The following is a 26,087-nucleotide window of genomic DNA, read 5'->3' as shown; positions in this document are numbered from 1 at the left end:
CCTTTAAAAAAGGACATAAAAAATGGGTTTCCCTGTGGATCATTGCAATACGATTTGAATCCCCAGAGCACCCCCTTCCCAGGGGCGGCGGCGGGGGGACCAATCCATGATCCAGGCTTAATAGTTACAGAAGAGAGAAAGAAAATAAGAATCACATTTTATAATTGATTTGAATTGTAGTAAAGAAGGCTTTTTTATCACTCACTTATTCTTACTACAATCCCAGTTCTGCTAAAAATGTATTCACATTATAGCAGGCAGAGACAACTATTGGAAATCAAGTTTGACAGCCTGTAGATCACACTCACAGTTCATAAAACCCAATGGAATTGGATACATTTAAAGTGATATTTAACATTCCACATGAATAAGAAAAAAAAAATGTTATTGCTTTTTAAAAGGTCAAAGGAAGCAGGAATATTGGAAGATGCCAATGTTCCCTCGCATCAACTGGGTTTCTGTGTTAGCAAGCGCACACGTCGTCCAGGCGAGCCGGTCCTAACCCTGGATCATCTTACATCTGCCCCACTTTTTGAACGGGTCAAAGGCATTTGCATCCATTATTCCACTTTATCTCGGCACCTTCTGTCCTTTTCCAAGAACAGTTATTATCTTCATTTTATAGATCCAAAGAAGTTGAGAGCCTGGAGCTCATCTCAGAAAAACCGGCAGTTCCAGGCTTTGTCTGTCAGACCAGATTCCTTCTGACCCTAGGCAGGCTGTCACCAGCTCTCCTGCCCTATTGTGCATGTAAGAGGTGTGGACACCTTTCCCCAACGCGCCTGCTGCTTTTATCTTTCCTCCAGGATCCCCTCCCAAGTAGACACACTTCTGCCTGACCACCCTTCTGTGTTTTGAGATTCTTTGTCTGTGTGTCTGTGTGTGTGTGTCTCTCTGTCTCTCTCCCACTCCCTTCCTCCCTCTCCTCTCCTCTCTCACTTCCTTAAAAACACTCCTCCACAGCCTAGCTCTCTGCAGGTTAGACAAATCTCAACTGATTGTTCACCGTGAGTCCTGGATAAGTTCTGCCCCCACAGTCTTAAAACTGACTTAGAGTCAGGAAATTGAACAACAGGGATTGAGTCCATAATCCTGAGACATTCCAGAACCCAGTGACTGGCAAATGACCTGCTGTGCTCCCCATCTGTGTCTGTGGAGGCCAGCTTTGGGAATAGCCTTAGTGTCTACCTGCTATGTGGTAATCAAATTCGCAGAAGTCAGAATAATAAACCAGTGGTTTAGAATGAGAAATACGAATCCTGAAGGGTAAGATGGGGGAATCACCTCTTTCTATAATTAATAGTATGTAGTAATCCTGACCAAACTCTTGAAATAATCCTCCTCGTTTGCTTTCTTTCTCTTTCATTCCCCTTAGCCCAAAGCAGCAAGCCAAGATGGCGGAGTATTGCCGACTGATCTTTGGAGATGCTCTTCTCATGGAACCACTGGAAAAATACCCAGTAAGCAAGTTTACCCCTGAAAAAATATCCATATTCATGACTGGAGTTTTGGGTGCTGGTGGGGCAGAGGTGGGGTGGGGGGGATGACTTCCTTACACCCTTTCCATGTTTGTGTTGCTCAGTGAGATTGATTCAGTTGATAATGAAGTCTGACCAGGAGGAAACTGGCAGTGTGCCTGCGGAGGGTTGGAGACATGGCCGTGTCCTCTTCCTGTACTCCCCGTCTTCCCCTTCTCCCTCTGACAGACGTGACTGGCAGGACCACAGAATTCCAACAGTCACAATCAGTCGTGGAAATATTCCGGGCACACGGGGCTCTGATCACAAACCAAGAACCTCATCACATCCTTTGAGAGAGATGTTTCAGCAAAGCGGGATGTGGCAGGTGGCACCATGACACCCCCACCTGGCCTTGCGTCCCCTCCTCACATCTTTGCATATGCCTGTTCTGGAACTCAGGCCTCCTCTTGGCCTGACAGCATCCCTGCTTTGGGAAGGAACACAGTAGGAATATCTCACAGTCGTCTCTCCCCTCCTGAACCCTTTTTCCTAGTCTCCACACATTATCACATGGTTTCATACCAATTCTCAGACTCCTTGCAAGCAAAGCATAAAGGACCAGTGTAGGAGAGTTCACTGAACTTTCTAAAAATAACCATCTGGCAACTTGCACACATGCTCTCTGATACAATATCTAACAACCCTTTCATGGGAAATTGATTTTCCCATTAGCCATGCAAGCTTGAAACACAAGAAACAAGCCTTGCAAATAAGGGTAGCTTGAATCTCGAGGCTGCAAGGAAATGTGAAGCCACCAGTCCACTTCCGCTGATGACAAGGACACGTGCTGCTTAGCTCCCGAGTTCCATGGCAGGAGTGGGGGGGGGGGGGGTTGCTCTTTTTAAATGCATCTGAAGGGTTGATTCTACAAGCTTGCTTGGAAGCTCCTGTCTTTACCAGTCCTTCCTGGCAGACGCCGCACTAACTGGCTTCCCTCCTTTGAGAATCCAAGACAGGGCCTTCCTACCTATCCTAAATCAAAATGACTGGATTTATGGTCCACAGCCAACTCATGAACCTTTGGATTAGCAAATCTCCCAATACGTTTCGATGCTCTTATTCATGGGAATTTCGTTGTGGAAAAAAATAAGAGTTCGGTCATTAAAATACACCTTTCATGTGAAAAATTAACCACAAAGCAGCTAGACACAACACAGTTTACTGGACTGGACTGAAGGCAGTAATGAATAATCTAGAAGCTCTTGTTGTCCAACACCATCCCGGGGCTTTGGGGAAGGAGGCTGCAAGAAAGGGGCAATATTTCTTTTTTTAAGATTTTATTTTTAAGTCCTCTCTACACCCAACACAGCCCTCAGACTCACCACCCTGAGATCAAGAGTTGCACATTCTGCCAACTGAGCCAGCCAGGGTGACCCTAAAAGGGCAATATTTTTACAGAAGTTGCTTTTCCTTTCCATTAGCTGGAATCTGGAGTTCCTCTTCCAAGCCCTATGGATTTAATGTACAAAATTTTGGTGAAAAATAAGAAGAAATCACACAAGTCGTCGGAAGGAAGTGGCAAAAAGAAGCTCTCGGAACAAGCGTCCAACACCTACAGTGACTCCTCCAGCATGTTCGAGCCCTCGTCTCCCGGAGCCGGTGAGGGATTGGCGGGTTCTTGTTCCTTATTATGCATGGGTTTCAGAATGGCTGCCCTAACTTAACTTCGAAGGACTTTGAACATTCCTATTTGGACACTCTTTAAAACTGTTGGATTTCTATTTCTGCTACCAACTGGGTAGCTTCGAGCTATCTGCAAAGTCCCTCTCACCATATAGTCATGGGACACAGGACAGAGTCCCAGGACATGGTCATTTGGGGGAGCCATGATTCCGTCGAGCACACTGGCCAAATAATCTTCCAAGTGACCACATGATTTTAAGCTTCTCAAGGGCCCATGATTCTTTAACATTCACTCGGCTCTGGGCACAAAGATGTTCACCAGATGTATTCTCATTGATGCTATGCTGAAGAGTTCTGGGTAATTCCACTTATCCATATTTTCTAGATCTCTTTTGAAATGTAAAAAGATAAAGGTACTAGAATTATATGTCAAAGCTCCTAGACAATGCTTAATATCATTGATTTTCCTTTTAGATTGAAGTTGAAATAGATTTTTTTTTGTGTGGCTAATGAAGAAAGAATTCCAAGTGGTCATCCCATTTCCTTTGAACTACTTGTCATTGAGTCTGATTTCTCTTTTAGCTTTAATCAGAATCTCGGCAGTCTGAAAAGGGCATTAGGAAGCTCTCCCAATTAGAAGGTGAGGAAGGGGAGGAAGCTTGAAGCTTGAATCTAGGAAGTTTTTCAATGAAAAGCTTAACTATCATTGGAATGATCACTTTGCTAAACTGGCAGTATTTACACAACCAGAACCTATGCATACCCTCTGCCCCAGGGAGTCCTTTCCTAGGCATATACCGGACAGAAATGTGTATAGACAGTCATCAAGAGAGATGCAAGGAATTGCTTAACACAGCGCTACTGACAACAGCCCCAAACTGGAAACTAACCAAATGTCATCGACAGATAAAGAATTTGTAGGGTATTCACACTGTGAAATAATGTGCGGCATTAACAATCTACCTTTGCACACAAGAATAGGGCTGCATGTCAGAAGCATAATGTGGAGTGAAAGAAATCAGATACAAAAAAGTATCCACCATATTTCCATTCATATAAAGTACAAAAACAGGCAGAAGGATCCTATAGCAGTTAGAAGTCAGGAAATGGTGACCCTTGAAGAAGTGGTAGAGACACTGGTTTTATTTTGTTTCTTGCTCTTGGTAACAGTTACTAAGGTTTGTGTAGTCCTTGCAAATTCACACTCTATGCATGTACAAGTATGTATACTTCTCTGTATAACTATCATACATCAATTTAAAAATTTGGGAATAATTTTTTTTTAAGATTTTATTTATTTATTTGTCAGAGAGAGAGCGTGAGAGAGAGCAAGCACAGGCAGACAGAATGGCAGGCAGAGGCAGAGGGAGAAGCAGGCTCCCTGATGAGCAAGGAGCCTGATGTGGGACTCGATCCCAGGACGCTGGGATAATGACCTGAGCCGAAGGCAGCTGCTTAACCAACTGAGCCACCCAGGCGTCCCGGGAATAATTTTTTTTTTTTTTTTTTTTTTTTTTTTTTTTTTTTAAAGATTTTATTTATTTATTTGACAGAGAGAAATCACAAGTAGGCAGAGAGGTAGGCAGAGAGAGAGGAGGAAGCAGGCTCCCTGCTGAGCAGAAAGCCCGACGTGGGGCTCGAACCCAGGACCCGGGATCATGACCTGAGCCGAAGGCAGCGGCTTAACCCACTGAGCCACCCAAGCGCCCCCCGGGAATAATTTTTTAAATTAAAATATAAACTCTAGGGGCACCTGGGTGGTTCAGTGGGTTAGGCCTCTGCCTTCGGCTCAGGTCATGATCCCAGGGTCCTGGGATCGAGTTCCACATCAGGTTCTCTGCTGGGCGGGGAGCCTGCTTCCTCCTCTCTCCTGCCTGCCTCTCTGCCTACCTGTGATCTCTGTCAAATAAATAGATAAAATCTTTAAAAAATAAAAAAATAAACTCTAGGGCAACGGCGGCGGGGGGGGGGGGGTAGGTTGACCAAGACACTGATTCTGATTTATCTTTTTTTTTTTTAAATTTTTCCATCTCAATGGCCAATATCTTTTACAGGTTAGATAAAAATCTGTATCAACAGATATTATACAATTCTTTGAAAGGTTTTATGGGAGGATAGTTTTTGAATGTATATTTCTTTTTTTTTTTTAAGATTTTTATTTATTTATTTGATAGAGAGATCACAAGTAGGCAGAGAGGCAGGTAGAAAGAGGGGGAAGCAGGCTCCCTGCTGAGCAGAGAGCCGGATGCAGGGCTCCATCCCAGGACCCCAAGATCATGCCTGAGCTGAAGGCAGAAGCTTAACCCACTGAGCCACCCAGGTGCCCCTTGAATGTGTATATCAAACGTTATTACCCATTTCTGATTCTCTTCTCAAAAACAATTTTGTTCCCAAGATGAATGTTCTTTTTGAAGATTTGGGGCCATTGTTGTTAAGAGGCTACATATTTCCTAGCACAGTTCTTGAACCTCTTGAATCTAGGGAAGAAAGCAGATCTTCCTTTGCATGGAGAAACTTGTTTTCCTGTGTGTGTTCCCACTGCCAGTTCCGTCCCTCTTATTAACTGGATGTAAAACACAAATAAGATTTTTACAGGCAGTGGACATTATTGCTTAATACAGAGAACGATCAGCAATCTGTTCGTGGCTCAGTAGATTTCCTAAGCTAGCCCCATGGTCTGTTGTGCAATCTTTCTTTCAACGGAAAATTTTGGACATTGGAATATGTAGATAGGCTCTTGAATAATGAGTGCTGTTAATTTACCATTTGGTTTGTAGATAGTAATGGGAACTCAAGTAACTTGAAAAACATGCAATGGTTCTTATTTCAGAACTAGTTTGTTTATCATGGCCCTTGTCGGTCAGGTGCCTCTCCCAAGATCAGCCCTTTGCCAGTACAGTTGTCTTAAAGAACTAGGATAGAGTAGATGTTTTTATGGTGCAAGGTTTTAGAGTCTTAAGGTGGCTCCAGGGTCCCTCCAAAGACCAGGGCTCTCCTCATATTGTAAGGGAAGACAACTTTCCTTCTTTCCCCCATAACCAAAGAATGACTGGATAGAATATTTGAAATGCCCAGTGTATTGTTAGTCCCGTGAAGCATTGTGTAAATGGTTTTGCCAAACAGTTTTAAATTACTCTATAGAAAGAATACCTTCTCTAACTAAAAAGTAAAAACTGGTTAAAAGATCTTGCAGCAACACATTTGATTATTAAAAAAAAACTTGAGGGGGGCACCTGGGTGGCTCAGTGGGTTAAGCCTCTGCCTTGGGCTCAGGTCATGATCCCAGGGCCCTGGGATCGAGTCCCGCATCGGGCTCTCTGCTCAGCAGGGAACCTGCTTCCTCCTCTGCCTACTTCTCTGCCTACTTGTGATCTCTGTCTGTCAAATAAATAAATAAAATCTTAAAAAAAAAAAATTGAGGGCCAACTTCCTAAAAGAACATGTCTCTATATACATGTGTTTTCTATCCAAAATATAATGGATTCATCTTATTAACTTAACACAATATCGGCATCATAAAGTGGCTGCAAGTGCTTTCTTTTAATAAACAAGCCATAAATAATGATTGGTTGGTCCCAGAAATCTTTTCCTTCTGAAGCTAGTTCATGAATACTTTGCTCACTGCTGTCATTCAGTAATTGATTGAACTTTGTCAGCCAAATGAAAACATTTATAAGCATCTTTGAAGACATGTTGTGGACCCTGTGTCATTTATATAGATTAAACCAGGCGGTGAACTTCTGGAAGGTTTGATGGGGAGGTCCTTTCAAGTGCAAGTTGCCTCATTGTTGAGCCAATATTGCCACCTACTGGAATCCTTCTGTTACTGCCCCATGTGAATGCCAGAAGGTAGTAATCAAATCAAATAATGCCTTCTGTAGTATTTTACTTGAAACTCTTTTTACATAACTGATATTATTGGGTCTGACTGAGTCCCAGAGCGTGGAAGAATTTAATACCTCATGCTAGTATGAATATTCAAAAGCAGAATCATCCACCAAATCTTCGGAGAGGAAAAAGAATCCATGGAAATGACTGTGTATCGGCTGAAGTATGTTGTGATTGAAGTAGATTTCCATGCATCATTATGTTAAGGGTTCGTGCATTTTATCCTGCTTTTTAAAACAGACATCGCCATTTTCTAAGATAGGTGCATTGCCTACAGGATACTCGAATAAGCCTGTGGGCAAATCATAGATCGAGACAATACAGGGTTTGTGTAGTTAGGCATGCTGCCACAGCCCCACTCTTTTTGTCCTAGCTCATGTCCTTGACCTTCACTGTGAGGTCCCGTATGGCCTCAGAAAAGTGGCCACAAAGTCACTGAGCACTGGCTAAGTATCACAAGGAAGAGTCAGTGTCCAGAAAAAGAGGGAAAAGTGGGAACAGGATGGATTATCCCTTTACGGATTATTAAGACCCTGAAAGACAATGTACACATCTATCTAGGATGTGTGTACCATAGAAAGCTAACTGTAGGTGATGCCATATATTTTTTTTAACTGATAAAAATGTTAAGCATTTTCAACAGAATGCTGGCATTTCAAATGGCATTTGCAAATGAAACTTGGAAAAAAAAATCCATATTCAAAATATCAGTCTAATTTTCTATATAACTAATAAAATTTAACTATCTGAAGGAATAACTTTAAAACCATAAGAGGTCAATATCCAAGGACATTTTTGGCAAAATTTTGGTAACTGTTAGTATATGCTTCAAATCTTCAAAACTGTTACCTCATGATCTGTTATTAAAATTTGACAGGGGAAGCTGACACTGAGAGTGACGACGACGACGATGATGATGACTGTAAAAAATCTTCAATGGATGAGGTAGGTATCCAGGGACTGACTTCTGGTCACAGAGGCTCTTCTAACGCGCATCCAGGTGGCTCCATCTGGATACAGTTCCTGGTCACCTTCTGCCATCTAGTGGTCAAAGGAGTCATAGTTCACTGTAAAACTTTTTTTGGCTACCCAGTTGGAAAATGAAAATGCATCCCGGGGTCACTAAAGGAGTAAGCATGGCATTGAGCAAAACTCTTTGTAATGAACAATGCTACTGAGACTGTTTTCCATTGAATGGGGCATCTAGAGGGTGAATTCAAAACTCATGACATCCAACCACCCGCTTCAATTAAATGGATTGTCAAATGACCCCAAATCCCGAGAAGACACGGGATTTGGGAGAAATGTCCAGAAACGTGACATGCATTCCATTATTGTAATTTTGGAACTGCTAGAGATCCTTATTGATGTAAGCTTGAACATTCCAAAGAACCTCGTCAGCTCAGAGATAGTCATTGCCCAGAATCTAGAAGTGAATCTGGGATTGGCCAATCAGAATTTTAAAATTTGTTATAGCAAGAGTCTTGGTCAAAAAGTTTACCCTGAATCTGCTTTCAGATATATTGGAAAGTATCTGTCTCAAGAATAAATAATGAATAATAAACTATTCTTACAGGATGTTCTTCCTCTGGTACTTACTCCTTTTCATGTAGTCTAAAGTTTTGATTAAATATGTTCCTCCGCTAAATTTCAAGATAATGTCCAGGAGGAAAATTATTAATATGCCTGGTAGAGTAGGTCTGCCCGATAATTATTTTAGTCACACATAAGTTTTATCACTGATTCTTGATCATTTAAAATGGTTTTACTAATTGGATGGTTCATTTGCAAATGAATATTTCCCAATTAACATTTAACCTAAATATTGCTACAGGAGTTTTAAAAAGAAATTGTGTCTGCATGCATGCTGTTTTCTGAAGATGGGAGAAAATATTAGCTCTGTCTACAGAGGTCTGTCCATGCCAGTACTGCAATATGGCTTTTCTCTTTCATTTAAAACTTTATCAGAGTGATCCAAAATAGCTAATAAGAGCTAAAATAACGTGAGGTTTTACTATGGGCCAGGTTCTGTTCTGAGCTCTTTCACATCAACTAACTCATTTAATAATCCCCACAACTCTGGAAGCTATTGGAACTGGTTTTATTCTAATTTAACGGGTGAGAAAACTGAGGCACAGAGCAATTAAGTAATTTGCCCAAGATTGCACAGCTTCTAAGTGGTAGGCTTGGGGTTTGAAATTAGGCAATCTGGTTCCAGAATATGAGCTACTAACCTGAACGAACATTTGTAAAGAAAAGCAATAGCTGTTCACCCACCCCAACCTATTTCCACAGGGCAATTTTTTTAAAAAATCCTTTTTGTTGGGGGGGGGGGTGGGAAGAGTTCACTGGCAGTCACTTCGTACTAATTTTCAACTCGTACAGTGACTTCCTGATTTCTTGATGTATTAACCTTAGACATCAGCTAAGGAATTTATGCTGTGACAGGTGAAATAGGGCTCAGTGCTTCTCAGATTGTAATTTGTGTCTGAATCACCTTAGTAAATTGCAGATTCTGTTTCCAGAGGCCAGTGGCCGCAGGAGGCTGAGAAGTTGCATCTCTAACAAATTCTCAGGAATGCTGATGCTGCAGGTCCCAGAGCACACTGGGACCTGCCCCTATGAGCAAATTTTCTCCTGTGATGAACTTTCTTTGGCAATAACCATTTTCAGAAGAGGCGGAGTGATGTTCTGTCTTGTGGGTCCCTTCACCACTGCCCTGGGAAACATAACCCTTGGTAATGTAATGCTGACTCTGGGAATGTTATTTTTAATTCTGCTTCCAGGGGACTGCCGGGAGTGAGGCCATGGCCACCGAAGAGATGTCTAACCTGGTGAACTACATTCAGCCAGTCAAGTTTGAGTCATTTGAAATTTCAAAAAGTAAGTTTTCCCTGGAAAAGAACCCCTAATGGAGTATAGAGTGAGTATCTTCTCAATACAAGGTAGTTAGAACAAAGAATGTTACCCTTTATAGAACTCTTCTGGAAAGTCTTGAATACCTGCCTGGGCTGACCATCAAAACCACGTGGGAAGATATTCCATGATGTTTCTTAGTAGGGCTGTAGACCATCATGGTTATCTGGAAGATACTAGAGTACAGCTAATTGAGAGTCTCAACAACATAATGGGCTCCTTCCATTAAATAAGGGGCAGGATTGGAATAAACTATTTACCCATTCCCCAGCAGGGGAGTAGCCAGAGAGGTGGTGAGCCCTAAGGACTAGAATGGAACACAGTCCATCAGTTCACGCACATTCCGTTTGTCCAGCCTGTTTGAGAACATTAACGTCACATCATTTTGTGTTCTTCTTTCATCCAATACACATTCATACTGGATACAAAGGAAGAAATAGCATCTTTCCTCTACCTAAAGAAAAGAGCCCTTTTATGAAATGGTCCTTTTTTTGATGAAATGTAAGATGCTATCAGGTGAAGAGAATCCTTGGGACATTTTAGCTGCTTTTATGAGTGTGCTCGTAAAGGCTGAATTTTTGCTTAAATATAGCGGCCTCTGATAAAGCATAGTTTTTTTTTTTTTTTAAAGATTTTATTTATTTATTTGACAGACAGAGATCACAAGTAGGCAGAGAGGCAGGCAGAGAGAGAGGAGGAAGCAGGCTCCCCGCAGAGCAGAGAGCCCGATGCGGGACTCGATCCCAGGACCCTGAGATCATGACCTGAGCCGAAGGCAGAGGCTTAACCCACTGAGCCACCCAGGCGCCCCTGATAAAGCATAGTTTTATATTTACATTAAAATCTAAGCTTCTACCTAACATACCTATGTGTAAGTGTACAATTTCTCCCGAAGAGCCTTAACTTAGTGGTATTTAGTATCTAGATATCTACAATGAGGAATTAACTTCCAGTACAGTTTATATATAAATATTTCAAACTTTTCTTTGTTTTTTTTTAAATTTTTTATTTTTTTTATTAGCATATAATGTATTATTAGCCCCAGTGTTACATGTCTGTGAATCGCCAGGTGATTTTTTTTTTTTTTTAAGTACTGATGCATCTTACGACAAGTTGTTTGGTTTGAAACATCCTAAAAAAGTAGTTATTTTTATATTTCTCTAACATCCATTGGCTGTTACGAGTTTTCCTGATTCATGAGTCGAAAGCTCCTAGTCAAGTAGCCAAGTTGAGAAGGGACTGATGCATTGACATCCTTCAGAAATCTGGTAACAGCAGCACAAGCCGAAGGTTGACCAACAAGCACTTTTCTCCTTGAGTTTTCTGTCATTTTTATCACTTTTGTAAAAAGAACACTGCACATACGTTACAAAAACACATACTAAATGGACAGAATCTTAATTAGCAGTCTTGCTTAAATAACTAGTCATATGAAAATAGGTTTCTGATGGCCCCAAATAAGAGAAGTAAGGGTTTCCCTGAGAGCTGATTAAACTGGGGGAAGATAAGACGATGGATAAAAGCATCTAGGAATGACTTAGGAAGAAAAATGAGGCTTTAAATTGGGCATCAAAGAGGGAAAAATACCTCAAAGGTAACCTTTAAAAAAAAAAAAAAAAAAAAACTGAGAGCTAGGGGCACCTGGATGGCTCAGTAGTTTAAGGGCCTAAGCATCTGCCTTTGGCTGAGGTCATGATCTGGGAGTCCCAGGATGGAGCCCTGTGTCAGGCTCCCTGCCCAGCAGGGTGTCTGCTTCTCCCTTTCCCTCTGTTCCTCCCCTTCTTATGCTCTCTCTCTCCTGCTCACTCTCTCTCAGAAAGAAAGAAATAAATCTTAAAAAAAAAATTTCTTTTTAAATAAATAAAGCTGGGAGCTGTCAGGGTGCCTGGCTGGCTCAGTCAGTTGAACGGTCAGACTTGGTTTCAGCTCAGGTCATGATCTCAGGGTCCTGGGATGGAGCCCCGCATCAGGCTCCATGCTCAGCAGAGTCTGCTTGAGATTCTCTCCTTCTACCCCTCTCCCCACTTGCCCACATGCTTTCTACCTCAAATAAATAAATAAAATCTTTAAAAAATATAATAATAATAAATTTTTAAAAGACCCTCAGAGTTTTCTAAGCTCCCTGAATGACACTTGCCACAGTACTATGTGGGACACTTTGGTTTTGGGCTGGGAAAAGAACAGAGAAGCTGTTGGACTCTTCTTAGTTTTACAGGCTAAGATGACTTTGTCTTGTTTCTTCCATTCTAACGGAAAGTTTGGATTCCACTTTCAAAACGTTGCTCCTGTATTCTACTGAGACCTCTAACACATTCATCTCTCCAGCCTCTCTTATCTAATCTGAAAACAAGGCCATCAGACTGGAAAATTTCCAAGGATTCTTCTGCTTTGAAATACCCTGATCTTACTGTCACATTAGTTATGTGAGAGGAAGGGGCACATACAAACTGAGCCAATGACAATGTGAGCATCAAATAGAGTCAGAGATGCTAATCTGAATGGATTTAGAACAAAAGATTCCCCCAGGGCTCCTTTTCTTTTGACAAAACAGCTTTCATTTACCACATCTAAAATTCATTTCCCCACCCTAATGCAAGGCCAGAGGCATAGCTGACTCAGGTAGTAAGTATTAGAAGAGACAGCATCTTAAAAGACTCACCTTTGGGTGCAGGTAAATGGTTCACAGAAAGAAATACATTTACAAAGTAACGATGAGGATTCATTGCCCTGAACACGCGCCTACTTCTTACGTGTTATCATTATACCATTGTATTTTACTTCATCCTGTTTTTCTTGTCATTAACTCAGAAAGAAATAGAAGTTTCGAAATGTCTTCCTTCGTGGAAACCAAAGGCCTTGAGCAACTGACGAAGTCTCCCGTGGAATTTGTAGAGTATCCTTGATTTGACGAGTGACCGCTGCAAGGACCCAACTGAAGCCACGTGCCATTTGTTTGATTTTTGTTTCGAATAAGGCGAAAGATGCATGAAGTGGCTTCCTTCTGTCATGTGGGTGTGAGAAATGTTTCAGGTTTCCTGTGTGAGGCTGAGGGGGGTGGCCTCCCACTGGTCTGAGGTAAAGGAAGCTCAGGTTTCCAGGTGATTTTCACAGCATCAAGCCTTTTGTCATGTGACAACTTGCTTAATCCTTCTGAATTTCCTAATCTGTAAAACAGAACCCATGATACCAGCTTTATGGCTTGCCTTTTGGGTGAGGGACAACATGAGTAAAGCATGTGTATATACTTCATACATATGTAAGATAGAATATATGTAAAATGTTTACATATATATGTAAACTTGCTTCACACATCACATCCTTACATGTAATAAGTGTCTAATCAGAAAATAGTTGGGAGGATGGTGATAAGACTATAAATACTATAAATATGGGACGCCTAGCTAGCTCAGTCAAAGAAGCATGTGACCCTTGATCTTGGGCTCATGTGTTCAAGCCCCATGTTGGGTGTAGAGATTATTTAAAAAAAAAAAAACAAACTTAAAAATAGAATATAAATATATATTACTAATAATGGCTTTGTCGATAGTCCTGACAACAAAAACTTTCCGTTTTTATCCATAAATCAAAAATGAAACAAGTCTGTACATTTTTTTCATGAAAGTAATTAGTAACTGCCTCAAACAGCCCAATTTCATGAAGCACGTCCCAGAATAAATATAAGTCACCCTTCGAAGTCATCAACAACAGGAGAGGAAACATGTAAATTCCATAAATAGTCAGACTCTTAAGTATTGACGCTTAGATACAACCTCTAATAGCTGTGTTAACTCATTGAATCCTCACAACAGGCCTAGAATGTAGGGATTGTTCAATCTACTAAGTAAAGGAGGGAAACGGACATATAGATCAAGATAACTTGCTCTAGGTTCTACAGCCAGCAACTTCCGGAAATAAGGTTCAGACCCTTTTAGGCCTTATTCGCCTGCCCAAGCTCAATACCTTAGCTAACCTCCACCAAATTTGATAATAGGAAGAATCAGTCGTGTTTTAAAGACATAGCATTGTTTAACAGCTATGCGGTAGTCGAGAACAGAAGGCTCTCAGGATGGAAAACTGATGGTGGAAGGAACTCAAATACAAAACAAGGTGAAGGTCAAGCCTGGGTAGCTCAGTGGGTTAAGCCTCTGCCTTTGGCTGAGGTCATGATCCCAGCATCCTGGGATGGAGTCCTGCCTCGGGCTCTCTGCTCAGCCGGGAGCCTGCTTCCCCACCGACCCCTGCCTGCTGCTCTGCCTACTTGTGATCTCTCTGTCAAATAAATAAATAATAAAATCTTAAAAAAAAAAAAAAAAAAACAAGGTCAAAACCTTCTGTGTTATATTTACCTTGTTATCCATCATAGAGAGTACCACAATCTTGGCAAACGGCATGCTCAGAGAAGGCTAAAAAACGAGCAGAGAGCATTTCAAAAATAGCCATGCAGTTCACGTGAGCCCCTTCTGCCAAAGACAGTATCACGCTCTCACATGCTTAGACACGCTTGAGCTTCTTCGTGTGTCCTTCATCGTGAAGCCTGTCCTTAAAAATCTCCACAGAATCACACTGACGTGGACTCGGCCATTTTTGCTCCCCCATTAGTTTTTACCCACAAGGCTCTGCTAAGGTGATACAGTACATCTTTATTACAAAAGCACATTGATTCTGCGTGTTCAGGAAGTTTTTGACATTATTCACTGACTAGCCCAATGAGATCCTCACCAGTACTTCATTTTCCAATGGAGAAGGAAGGAAAGTGGCCTCTCAGTTAGTAGTATTGCTGATCATCTTTATAACTGTATTCACTACTTAACATGATGGTCCAGATATAACAAAATGCAGCTTAGCAGGATATATCCAAAAGGAACCCGTGTGGATTCATCGAACTACATGCCTCAGCTCTTCTGGAATGCAGGTTGCCAAATGGTTGCCCTTAATTTTCAAACTGTGGGTAAGTCGTGCAGTAAAAGCCCATTTCCGTTCTGTTATAAAGCCACATTTCCAGGCGTGCGAAGAGAAGCAAGTTTCAGTGAAGGAAATATCACTACAAAAAAAAAGGTAACCTTTGAAAACGGAAAAACTGTCTTTAATTATTTCTAGTGGTTTTGCATTATTTTCAAAGAAAAATGTTTATGCTTTTTAAAGTAATATGTAGAGGGGCGCCTGGGTGGCTCAGTTGGTTAAGTGTCTGCCTTCAGCTCAGGTCATGATCCTAGAGTCCCTGCATCAGTCTCCCTGCTCAACAGGGAGTCTGCTTCTCCTTCCCCCTGCTCCTGCACTCTCACTCGCTCTCTCTTTCCCTCTCAAATGAATAAATACAATCTTTAAAATTTTTAAAAGTAATATGTATATATTGTAGAAAATTTGGAAAATTTAGAAAAGTATGAAGAAAAAAATAAAACTGCCAGGAACACTACCAATCAGAAAGACAACACGGTTAACTTGTTGGCTTTGTAATCTATAAGGTTTTTTGATTACATATATAGTCTTTTTTATTTAATTCCTTGTTTAAAAATGTGTGTGTGTGTATATATATGTATGTATTTATATATGTTTAAGTGCTATATAGAAACATGAATTTTAATAGCTATATATGAAGGAAATTCACTATCACTGGACATTAGGAATTCTTTTTCTACTGTAATGTTCAGGGAACATCTTGACTATAAATCATCAAATCTATGTCCTAATGTTCTTTTGGAAGAGTTCCTAAAATAGAATTACTCTGTTAAAAGATGTGAACGTTTTAAAAACCTTCATGCAATATGCCAAATTGTCCAACAAAAATCTTGGTTATTTACCCGAAAAATACAAAAAACACTAACTCAGAGGGATACATGCAGCCTTATGTTTATAGCAGCATTATTTACAGTAGCCGAATTACGGACATAGTCCAAGTATCCATCAATAGATGAATGGATAAAGAAGATGTGGTATATAGAGAGTATATAGATACAATGGAATATTATTCAACCCTAAAAAGAATGAAGTCTTGTCATTTGCAGCAAGATGGATGGAGGTGGAGAGTACAATGTTAAGTGATATAAACCAGTCAGAGAGGGGTGCCTGGGTGGCTCAGTGGGTTAAGCCTCTGCCTTCAGCTCGGGTCATGATCTCAGGGTCCTGGGATCGAGCCCCTGTATCGGGCTCTCTGCTCAGCAGGGAGCCTGCTTCCTCCTCTTTCTCTCTGCCTATCTCTCTGCCTACTTGTGATCTCTGTCAAATAAATAAATAAAATCTTAAAAAAAAAAAAGAAAGAAAGAAACCAGTCAGAGAAAGATGCCATATGATTTCACTCGTTTGTGGAACTTAAGAAACAAAACCAATGAGCAACTAAAAGAGAGACAGAGAGAGACAAACCAAGAAACAGACTCAACTTTAGAAAGCAAACTGATGTCACCAGAGAGGAGGGTTGGGGGGCGGTTTGAAATAGGTGATGGGCATTAAGAGGAAACTTATCATAATAAAAAAAAAATAAAATGATTTGAAAAAATCGGTACATTTGACAAGTCAAAAAAATATGTGGCACTGGATTTCTCCTCCATTGGCAGTGTATGATATGAAGTGTTACCTCTCATTTGAGATCTTGGTTAAGTATTACCATTGAATAATAATAATAATAGTATTCTGGACAAAATATTGTTGCTTTAATTTTATTTCTTTGATTATTATTGAGGTTGAGCATTTAAATATGTGTTTTGACCTTTACATTTCTGCTTTTATGAAGTGTGTATTTATGGACTATTATCAATGTTCCTATCCACTTATAATAGCACTTTGTATATAATGAGTATGTTGTCATATTTGGTGAAACAGATGAGACTGGGTTGATTAATGCTTTATTTTATGGAGTCTTGGTTTATTTTTATTATTACAGGCTCTCTACCCCAGGATTAGATCCATAATTACTTGTTTCTCTCATGGCTACTTTTTTATTGCAATTTGACCCTTTCAACCACCCAAATTTAGTTGTTACATATAATCTCAGGAAGAGATCTGTCCTTTTTACACTAAACTGAAATTACAGTTTAATAGATGTAGCCTTTTCTGGTATGGTTAATTTGGGTCCATTTTCTTCCAGTTATACTCCTCTGCTAATAAATTTGTCTGCCTTCCTGGGGCCAATAGCTCACTGTTATTATTGTAATGTTTAATAATATGCTCTAATACCCAGAAATGGAAATTCTCCTTCATGGCTATTAATTTTTAGTCATTTCTTGCCATTGCCAGTGGGACTCCTATTCCAAATGAATTTAATTTACTTACTATTATTTCCTTCTCCCCCACTGGGAAAGAAATGGGATTTTTAACAAAATCACATTAAATTTATATTAGTTTAATTGTTATAGTATGTTTCCCTCTCCTCACTGGAAAAAAAAATACTTTGTTTAAAATCACATTAAATTTATAATTTGAGGAAATTTGAATAAAACCAACACCTTTTAATTTTTAGTTTTCTTATCACAGAATGAATGTTTTTCTCTTCCCTCAAAAAGTTCTTACATTAGATCCTTCAGCAATATCACACGTCTTCATCTGAGGTGTACTTTCTTTAGATGAAAGCCTTTTTTCCTGAACATTATATTTTAACAAATTGTTTCTGGATATTGATATACGGATGTTTATTTTATGAATAAATATGTTTTATAATCATCCTCCCAAGCTCTCATAATAGCCCATTTTGCCAGTAGCTTCCATTGGGTTTTTCAGGTAGAAACACACTCACAACAATTTAATCACCTCTATATGTTTTTTCCCTTCGTGGGGATTTGGACTGACTATTCTAGAATAGGATTAAATAATAGTATTAAAGGTGGGCAGTTTCTCTTCAACCTGACAGTAAGGGGAATTTCGCTGAGTAGATGATGGCTATGACTGAGACAAATACTCATTCACACACTAAGGGAGTACAATAGTCCTTATTATTGTGGCTTCACTTTCCGTGGTTTCAGTTACCCACAGTCAACAGGGGTCTGGAAGAAGATGCTCTTCCTTCTGACTTACTGCCAAAAGGTCAAAAGTAGCTGAATTCTGTGTCAAAATGCCTACATCATTTACCTCACTTTGTCTCATCCCGTAGGCATTTTAACATCTCACATCCTCACAAAAAGAAGGATGAATGCAATAGAGTAAGAAAGATATCTTGAGAGACAGACCACATTCCTGTAACCTTTGTTACAGTATATTGTTATAATCATTCTATTTAGAAACATAGTATATGAAGCGTTAGGCACTGTTTCAGACATCCACTGGGGGTCTTAGAACACATCTCCCATGGAGAAGTGGGAACTACTATACGTCCTGTCCTAACTAGGAATTTATGTTGACATTATTAAATGTAGATTTGACATCTGTTGGGATGACCATATTTTCATTTCTTCTTTTGTGAGTAAATAGATCCCCTAATATGTAATTGTCTTCTGTTTCTGGGATTAATGCTACTTCCTAGTTGTGTGTTATTTTTCAGAACATACAACTTGCTATTGTAATTTTTTAGGCTTTTGGTGTCCATTTTTTCAAGTATGATAAGTCGGTCATTTTCTTATTTTAGTACCATGTCCAATTGTGGTATTAGAGTTATCATAGGTTAATAAATTGACAGATATTACAGTTACCATTGGTTAATAAATTCACTTATTTTACCTGCTCCAAAAAGGATTGGTGACGTGGAACTTTGAAATAATTCTACGATCACCTCTTTATTGTCCACCTAAGCAGAGTTGAGTCCTGACTCAGACAACCTAGAACAGCTTCCCAGATTCCCTATGACTTTAAAATGTTTTTTAAAATACCTTACCAATTGTAATTAGTGTGGACATTCGTTTCATGCGCTGACTGAGCCTTAGGAAAACTTTGGCAATAAGTTTTGTCCGTTAGAAAGAAGTCAGTGCGTAATTAGGTGTAGATGGTAAGTAACAAAAGAAATGCAAATTTTAAAAAGGAAATCCCTTCCTCATATAAATTTAAAAAAAAGAATTCTAGTGTTCTTGGTTGGTGAGGTGTGGGGAAGGCTCAGAAGCATGGATTAGAGGTTTAAAGTGGCATGAGCTTTCTGAAGGGCATTTTGGCAAGACTTACCAAAATGTACACAGCTTCTTCCTGGAACACATCTTTTGACCTAGAAATGTCACTCATAATAATGCCATTAATGATGGCTTCAAAGATTTCACAACAGTGATATTCATCCAACCATTATATGTAATGAAGAATTTGTACAGCTGTTAGAATTAAAACAGACAAATATTTCGTGAACTAGACATCCTACATGTTCAAAACATATTTGAAGAAGAGAAATAAAATATACACCAACGAGTTGGCAGTGGCTTGTCTCTAGATTTGGAGATGACAGCTTGACTTTTTTTTTTTTTCCTTATCTGTGTTTCCTACTTTTCTACAGTGAATAAATAGTTCTTTTTAAAAAGGGGAGTAAAAATGGACTGTAGTACAATCTTACTTTCTTGCTCTAAACACAACTATTGTCACAATAAGGGTTGTGTTTTTGATATTCAGACCTCGCTATGCAAATAAATATGGGGATGTATGAATACAATGGGAAAAGTGGCTACAGATTAAAACCAGAGTTCATGAGGAGACCTGACAAGCATTTTGATCCATTCACCGAAGGCATCGTGGATGGGATAGTGGCCAACACTTTATCTGTTAAGGTATGTACTTCTCTGTTATAAAACTGTCCCCAACAAAAGTCTCAAACACTAGCTATTTTGCGTAAAGAAGTAGTTTAGTCATTAAAAATTTAGAGCTAGCAATATCTCCACCTCCTGTATGCATTTTTCCTTTAAGGACTAAATCTGAATGAAAATTTTGGAAGCCACATGCATGAGATGAAGGGGCTAAGCCCTATGCTTTAATAAGATAAAAATTATCAATAAACCAAGTTGGTGAGAGTCACCATGGTTGGTCCTTTCTTTTGGTACAAATATCAGTGACCCAGGTTGGAAAAATCTTCTGGTCTTGTTTTTCTCCATTAGTTCTAGCAAAATAGCCACCGTGAGCAAAACTGGAGAAAAAAAGGTATTCTCTCAGTAAATTATTAAATATTGAATAAAAGCTCACAAGTTACCTCTTTAAAAATCTATCAGAGGATTCAGGGACTTAAAACACAGAGTAATGATACTAAGTAAAATAATTGCTTCATTAAACATACATCTGACTCTAAAATATTAATTCACAATTATTTCTGCAGTCTTTGAAATTAATGTTACCTCAGATAAAACTTTTTTTTTTAGCTGTAAAAAAATATTTTGTACTGTGCATGAAAAATCATTTTATAAGGAGATTTTTATATGAATTCTATAACCTCTTGTTTGTTGTGGCCATTTCAGTTATAATGTCTTTAAAGTTGCCTTTACTGGATAACTGTGGAATTAAGAAACTTTATTTTTTATTGGATATAAACGCAATTTTCAGACTGACCTTAAGCGAAAGGCATATGAAAACCTATGTAAAAAAAAAATAATAATAACAACAGTTCCGCTAATTTCTGTCTACCCTAAGCTGGTTGAATCCATTTTTTATTTAAAATTTATGTCCCTTGACACCAAAGGTTAAAAATTTCAGTGAAGTGTCTCAAAATTATACCCTTTGAAATTATTTCATGCCATGTATCTGAAGAGTGGAGTTGGCAGAATTAGAGCTTAGAGATTATGTTTATTTTAGGAAATTCTTTTCAGCAAAGGATGTTTCATTCCTGCCGAGTTTGATTAAGATAAACCCTTAAGCATGATACACCAACAAAGTGCTATTTTTAGAACCCTTGTCAGTTGTTGTTACAGTTGGATCAAACTAATAATTTTGTTTTTGTCTGCCAGGTCATCTTGTTTTATGCACATTTGCTTGCTTATTGATTTATTTATTTTTAAAATCAGGGCACCTGAGTGGCTCAGTCTTTTAAGTGTCTGACTCTAGGTTTGGGCTCAAGTCATGATCCCAGGGTCGTGAGATCGAGCCCCATGTCGGGCTCCATGCTCATCGGGGAGTCTGCATGTCCCTTTCCCTCTGCTCCTCCTTGCACTCTCTCTCTCTCTCTCAAACAAATAAATAACCTTTTAAAATATTATTTAAAAATTCTACAATGGAGGTGTAAGTAGTTAGAAGACGATGACGTAGAAACAGAAAAGTGAGTTGAGGGGAAAGAGTTGAGACCCAAACAGATGGGAAGGGTTGCCTGAGTCCAGAATGGAGACACTGCCATAGAATCGTCACTGTCCTCAGAGCAGACAGGCCAGGCCGCCGTCCTGTCCTGCCTTTCACGTGACAGCCAGAGCCAAGGGGCAGCTCGTGTCCGTCCCCTCGTGCCTGTGTTTTGACCTTCCGACATAGACTTCCTAGTGCCAGAATGGACTCAGGACCTCAAAAGGTGTCCCACCATCCTATTGTACTGACGGGAACATTGAAGGTCAGTGTCATTAATTTAGTTAAGAACTTCTGCTTTAATCGAACACACCATAAGCACACAGAATCCTCGGTGCACCTGATTTCCCAGTGTGACTCACATAAAATGTCTGCTAAGTTGTTCTCACTTAGAATCTCAAATTAAATAGAGATTGTTCCTGGAAGGTCCCAGGCACTCAGGCTAAAGAGAACATTCAGGAGAAATGACCGATCCCCGGGGCAAAATGTCTTCCTCGTTTTTCTCTCTAACCAGTTTGGAATTTCTGACCACATCAGCATAGAGCTCACAGGCCTCCCTGAGCCTCTGGGAGCCATTCTCAGGCTGACATCCTGTCCCACTTCTGGCCCCGCCAAAGTCTTGGTAATTCTTTCCTCTTTCACGGACTTGAGCTCAGAAAGCTCCTGGCCACCAGAGTATGTGATATTAAGCTCTTTGAACTCTATAACATCCATAAATTTTATAGCTAAGCAAAGATACCCGTAATTATGTGGATGGCTAACAGGTTGGTGTTAGCAGTAATGATAAACTGGGCTTGGTGGCTTAAAGTCAATATTTGGGTTTTATTTTTATTATCATTATGGCTTTTTATTTAAATATAACAACTCTGGCGGCACCTGGGTGGCTCAGTCGGTTAAGCGTCTGACTCTTGATCGCAGCTCAGGTCTTGATCTCAGGGTTGTGAGTTCAAGCCCCACCTTGGAGCCTACTTAAAAAAAAAAAAATTACAAAATAAAATAATAACTCTGAGAATTGAATAGCATAGTGTTACAACTACTCCTTCAAGTTGAATTTTATGAACAACAACAAAAAAAGCTTTTTAAACGCTAGAGTGTCTACTTTGTTACGTTTTAAATTTGTATTCTTAAATAACCCTTTAACTTCATTTACAATCATGCTAAAATGAGAATTTTTTTTTCTCTTGTAACATCTTTAAGTATTAGAAAAAACCTTTATATTCAGTAGGCTTGAAGATCAATCTTCAACATTTAACAGATGTATCTCAAGTACAAAAGGTATAATCTCATCAAACTTTTGGTATTTGTTCATTTATTTCCTCCTATACAATTTTGTCTTATTAACTGACTCCTTCTAACCTTAGCATTTTCAATGTGCGTCTACCAATTCCTTAATCAAAAGAGCAATTTTCTTTGTACTCTTGCCTCTATTCCTTTTTGGTTATGATCCCACCATCATTTGTACCTCCCTAAAGTATTTTCTTATATCACTTAACTCATTTATCAAGAGCTCCTTTTTTATTATTTTCTAGATTATTTCAGGTCAGTTTCTTTCCGATAAGAAAGTCGGGACTTACGTAGAAGTGGATATGTTTGGTTTGCCTGTGGACACGAGGAGGAAGGCATTTAAGACCAAAACATCACAAGGAAATGCTGTAAATCCTGTCTGGGAAGAAGAGCCCATTGTGTTCAAAAAGGTTGGTCTCATATCCTTGATATGAGATGTAAAGGCATATTCTAGGTGTTTCACTCTGAGGAAAAAAAATTAAGTGAAGAATTATTTGTTGCTTAATTTGGGAATTTACATGTTTATAAAGCAATATCACTTTGGGGGCTATTTTAACTGTTCAGGATCTCTGTGAATCACTTGTTTAGATTTTCAGAATTGTGTTGTGAATCACTTAATTCTAAAATATGTCATTTGGAAGACCAAACATATAAATTAACTCGTATTCTCTCATAATACAAGTGGTAAATGATATATTTTCACTGTAATTGAAAAAAAGTAAAGTGGGAAGTGGGGAATAATAGGGTAGCACAGAGAAGGAAGTCCGTACTTCCTAAAAAAAATATTAATTAAATTTCCTATTCCTATAACCTCTAGCCTCTGGCAGCTGGTCATTCTCTCTTGTCCGGATTCTGTCTGATAGTTAAAGTCTTTCCATTCGATGGGACTTTCTGTCTGCCTTCACCAAATCTTCTTCACACATGGTTGTCACACAAAGAAAGACATTAGTCCAGTAGAAAGTAGAATGGACTGTCTTACCATACCCTTTGCTTTTATCTGGCCAGAAGATCTAGAAAGGCCGTCTTCTGCAGAGAGAATATCCATGTTAAAGGTCTCTGTGCTCCCACTATTTTTAATATGTTAATCAGATTTAATAGTACTGTCTACTTCAAAAGTTATTAATAAGTATTCCATAATAGACTGAAAACATTTATAAGACATCCGACACTTTGAAAATAGCCAACAAATGCAAATGTTGACTATTTTCTTGTGCTTGTTACCAAAATTAAGTTTTTTAAGGATACAGTTAGTCTCATGTTCTCCACACATGTTTTATATGGGGGGGGTGAGCAATTACTTGTTGCTAATTTGGGAATTATTTATAAAGCAATCTCATTTTGAAAGCTGTTTGGCAAGCTCTATTTTTGCGTGTTTGCTTTTGCTTGGAAAGTATAAAAGCAATTTGCTTTGAAACTGTAAGAGTAGGGGCACCAGGCTGGCTTGGTCGTCTAAGCATCCAACTTTTGATTTCAGCTCTGGTCCTGATGTTGGAGTCATGGGAATGAGCCCCACATGGAGCTCCACGCTGGTGTGGAGGCTTCTCCCTCTCTCCCTCTGCCTCTGCCCCTTGTCCTTCTCTCCTCCCTACTCACACATGCGCACTCTCTCTCAAAGAAAAAGAAAAAAGAAAATGTAAGAGTAGACACTCCAATAGTGAGAAGACTACTAACTTTATATTTAAATGAATATTGAAACTTTTGTCATTTCCACATTGAGAATGTTCATGTCAAAAGTAAATGGTCTACATGTGGAACAAACCCTCTCTTGGGACGAGGTGATAGGACATAGACAAAGCCATATCTCTGAGATTCCTTTTGAAAAATCCAAGTTCTAGGGCAACAACTTCACTTTTAATCAGTTCGCTAACTAGAAACTTCTACTGGAGTTTGGAAACACAGGCCGTATTTGAATATTACTTTTCTAATTCTTTCTTGGAGTCGCTCCTTCTTGTAACCACTTGGATCCTGCATTTCCCTCTAGGTGGTCCTTCCTTCTCTGGCCTGTTTGAGGATAGCAGTTTATGAAGAAGGAGGTAAATTCATTGGTCACCGGATCTTGCCAGTACAAGCAATTCGGCCAGGTATGGATAGTGTGGTGAGAAACTATCAAAGCTGTCAAGAAAACCATCACCGCCTTACGTGATTGTTCAAGGGTGATTGAGGAAGCTATCTGAAAGCTCAGTGGGTTATAACAAGTGCTTTATCTTCATGCTCACGAGTCTGTGGGTTGGCAAGGTTTGGCTGGGCATAGCCGTGAGGCTGTGCTTTAGGGTGAGGGCTGGAGTTAGGTCTGTTCCACGTGCACTCATTCAGGCTTCTGGAAGGAAGGAGCAGGGGTACCCACAGTACGGACATTTCTGGCCGCCCCCTGGAATGCATATCAGGGCAAGCCTGACTGCAAATGCATTTTAAGTCTCTGTTTGCACCACATCACTGACATCCTGTTGTCTAAAGTCAAGCATATGGCTAGGCCCCAAGTCAAGAAATCACGTACAGGGGAAGAATTGGGACCAATAATTCAGTCCATGACATAGAGTTTTAAATTCTCTTCTGTGGGAAAAAACATGATTGGAAAGGAGAATAATCAGAATCAACATTGTTTTCCTGTCTGCTGAGAAAAATAATGTCATGTAAAACCACGTGATGAAAATGAGAAAGAAGTGACCTGTTTGTCATCCATAGTCTCCTAAAATAAACACTTATATCACATAGATGTTCCTCTGTTGTAACTAACACTGTGAAGAAAATACGTGATACACGGTTTTAATGTCCTCCTCTAGGCTATCACTACATCTGCCTGAGGAATGAAAGGAACCAGCCTCTGATGCTCCCAGCTGTCTTTGTCTACATAGAGGTGAAAGACTATGTCCCAGATACATATGCAGGTAAGAAGCCTAACTCAAGGGAATGTTTCCACCTAGGGCCATCCTTATTTCTGTGATTTAGTGGAAGGAAAACAAGACCAAAAATAGGCAGGAAATTCTGGCCTCAGAATCACTTATATTTAAATATGTATGTTGATTAAATTGCTCAAGTCTTTGTCAATAAATTTTAATTTCATCTCAATTAATTCCCAATAAAATATTGAGCATGTTTATCTACTCATGATATTATTTTTATGGATCCAGCAATTTTTAACCTATGCTTCTTGGTGCTACAACAGTGTATCTAGGTCTGTACAATGAATTTGTCTTTGGCCAATTTTAGAAGCCAGGTCCTTTTCATGGGTGAAATCCTAAGGTTAGAGGAATTAACCAATGACAATGTTAACGAAAAATCATAAATTTAAATAGTCACAGTGTTGAGCAGCCTGGTTGTAAGGTATTGGAGAGTGGTGGCAACTATGGCAAACTTGGAGCACATGTCCATCCAGCAATGGCAGCCATAACTCACTCCGCTAGTCCGTAAAAGTGTGAATAGTACTCATATTGCCAAGTCTTTAGGTTGTTTGAATAGTCTGGAAAGCAGGTTTTTTATGTGAAACGTCTTCCTTCATTTATGAAACACCACTTTGGCCAAATAGGACAAGTGTGTGGGCCATTGTTGGAATGGATGGACCCCTCAAGAAGAAACTAAAAACTATGGAATATTGAGGTATCTGGGTTGAAGCCTATCCAGTTTGGCTGTCAGAGCTGAACTCCTTTGAGTTCTGTCTTCTTGAGATTGCAGCAAAGGGTCCTGAGTCTTGTCAATTTTCCAAAATGCTGG

General features: G+C 39.5%; 1 protein-coding gene across 1 annotated transcript in view; it reads left to right on the top strand.

Moving 5' to 3' along the window:
- Positions 1 to 26,087, top strand: part of PLCB1 (phospholipase C beta 1) — a 680,586-nt gene that overhangs the window by 530,236 nt on the left and 124,263 nt on the right. The window contains 10 exon segments of the mRNA XM_047744852.1: positions 1,376 to 1,460; positions 2,942 to 3,119; positions 7,909 to 7,976; positions 9,818 to 9,914; positions 12,756 to 12,840; positions 14,771 to 14,895; positions 19,455 to 19,609; positions 22,625 to 22,789; positions 24,361 to 24,460; positions 25,160 to 25,264. Coding sequence (XP_047600808.1) covers positions 1,376 to 1,460; positions 2,942 to 3,119; positions 7,909 to 7,976; positions 9,818 to 9,914; positions 12,756 to 12,840; positions 14,771 to 14,895; positions 19,455 to 19,609; positions 22,625 to 22,789; positions 24,361 to 24,460; positions 25,160 to 25,264 — 1,163 coding nt within the window.

Source organism: Lutra lutra, chromosome 9 (genome assembly GCF_902655055.1).
Source record: "Lutra lutra chromosome 9, mLutLut1.2, whole genome shotgun sequence".
In the NCBI taxonomy this organism is placed as follows: Eukaryota; Metazoa; Chordata; class Mammalia; order Carnivora; family Mustelidae; genus Lutra; species Lutra lutra.
Note: the sequence above shows the minus strand (reverse complement) of the source record. Positions and strands in the feature narration are given on the sequence as shown.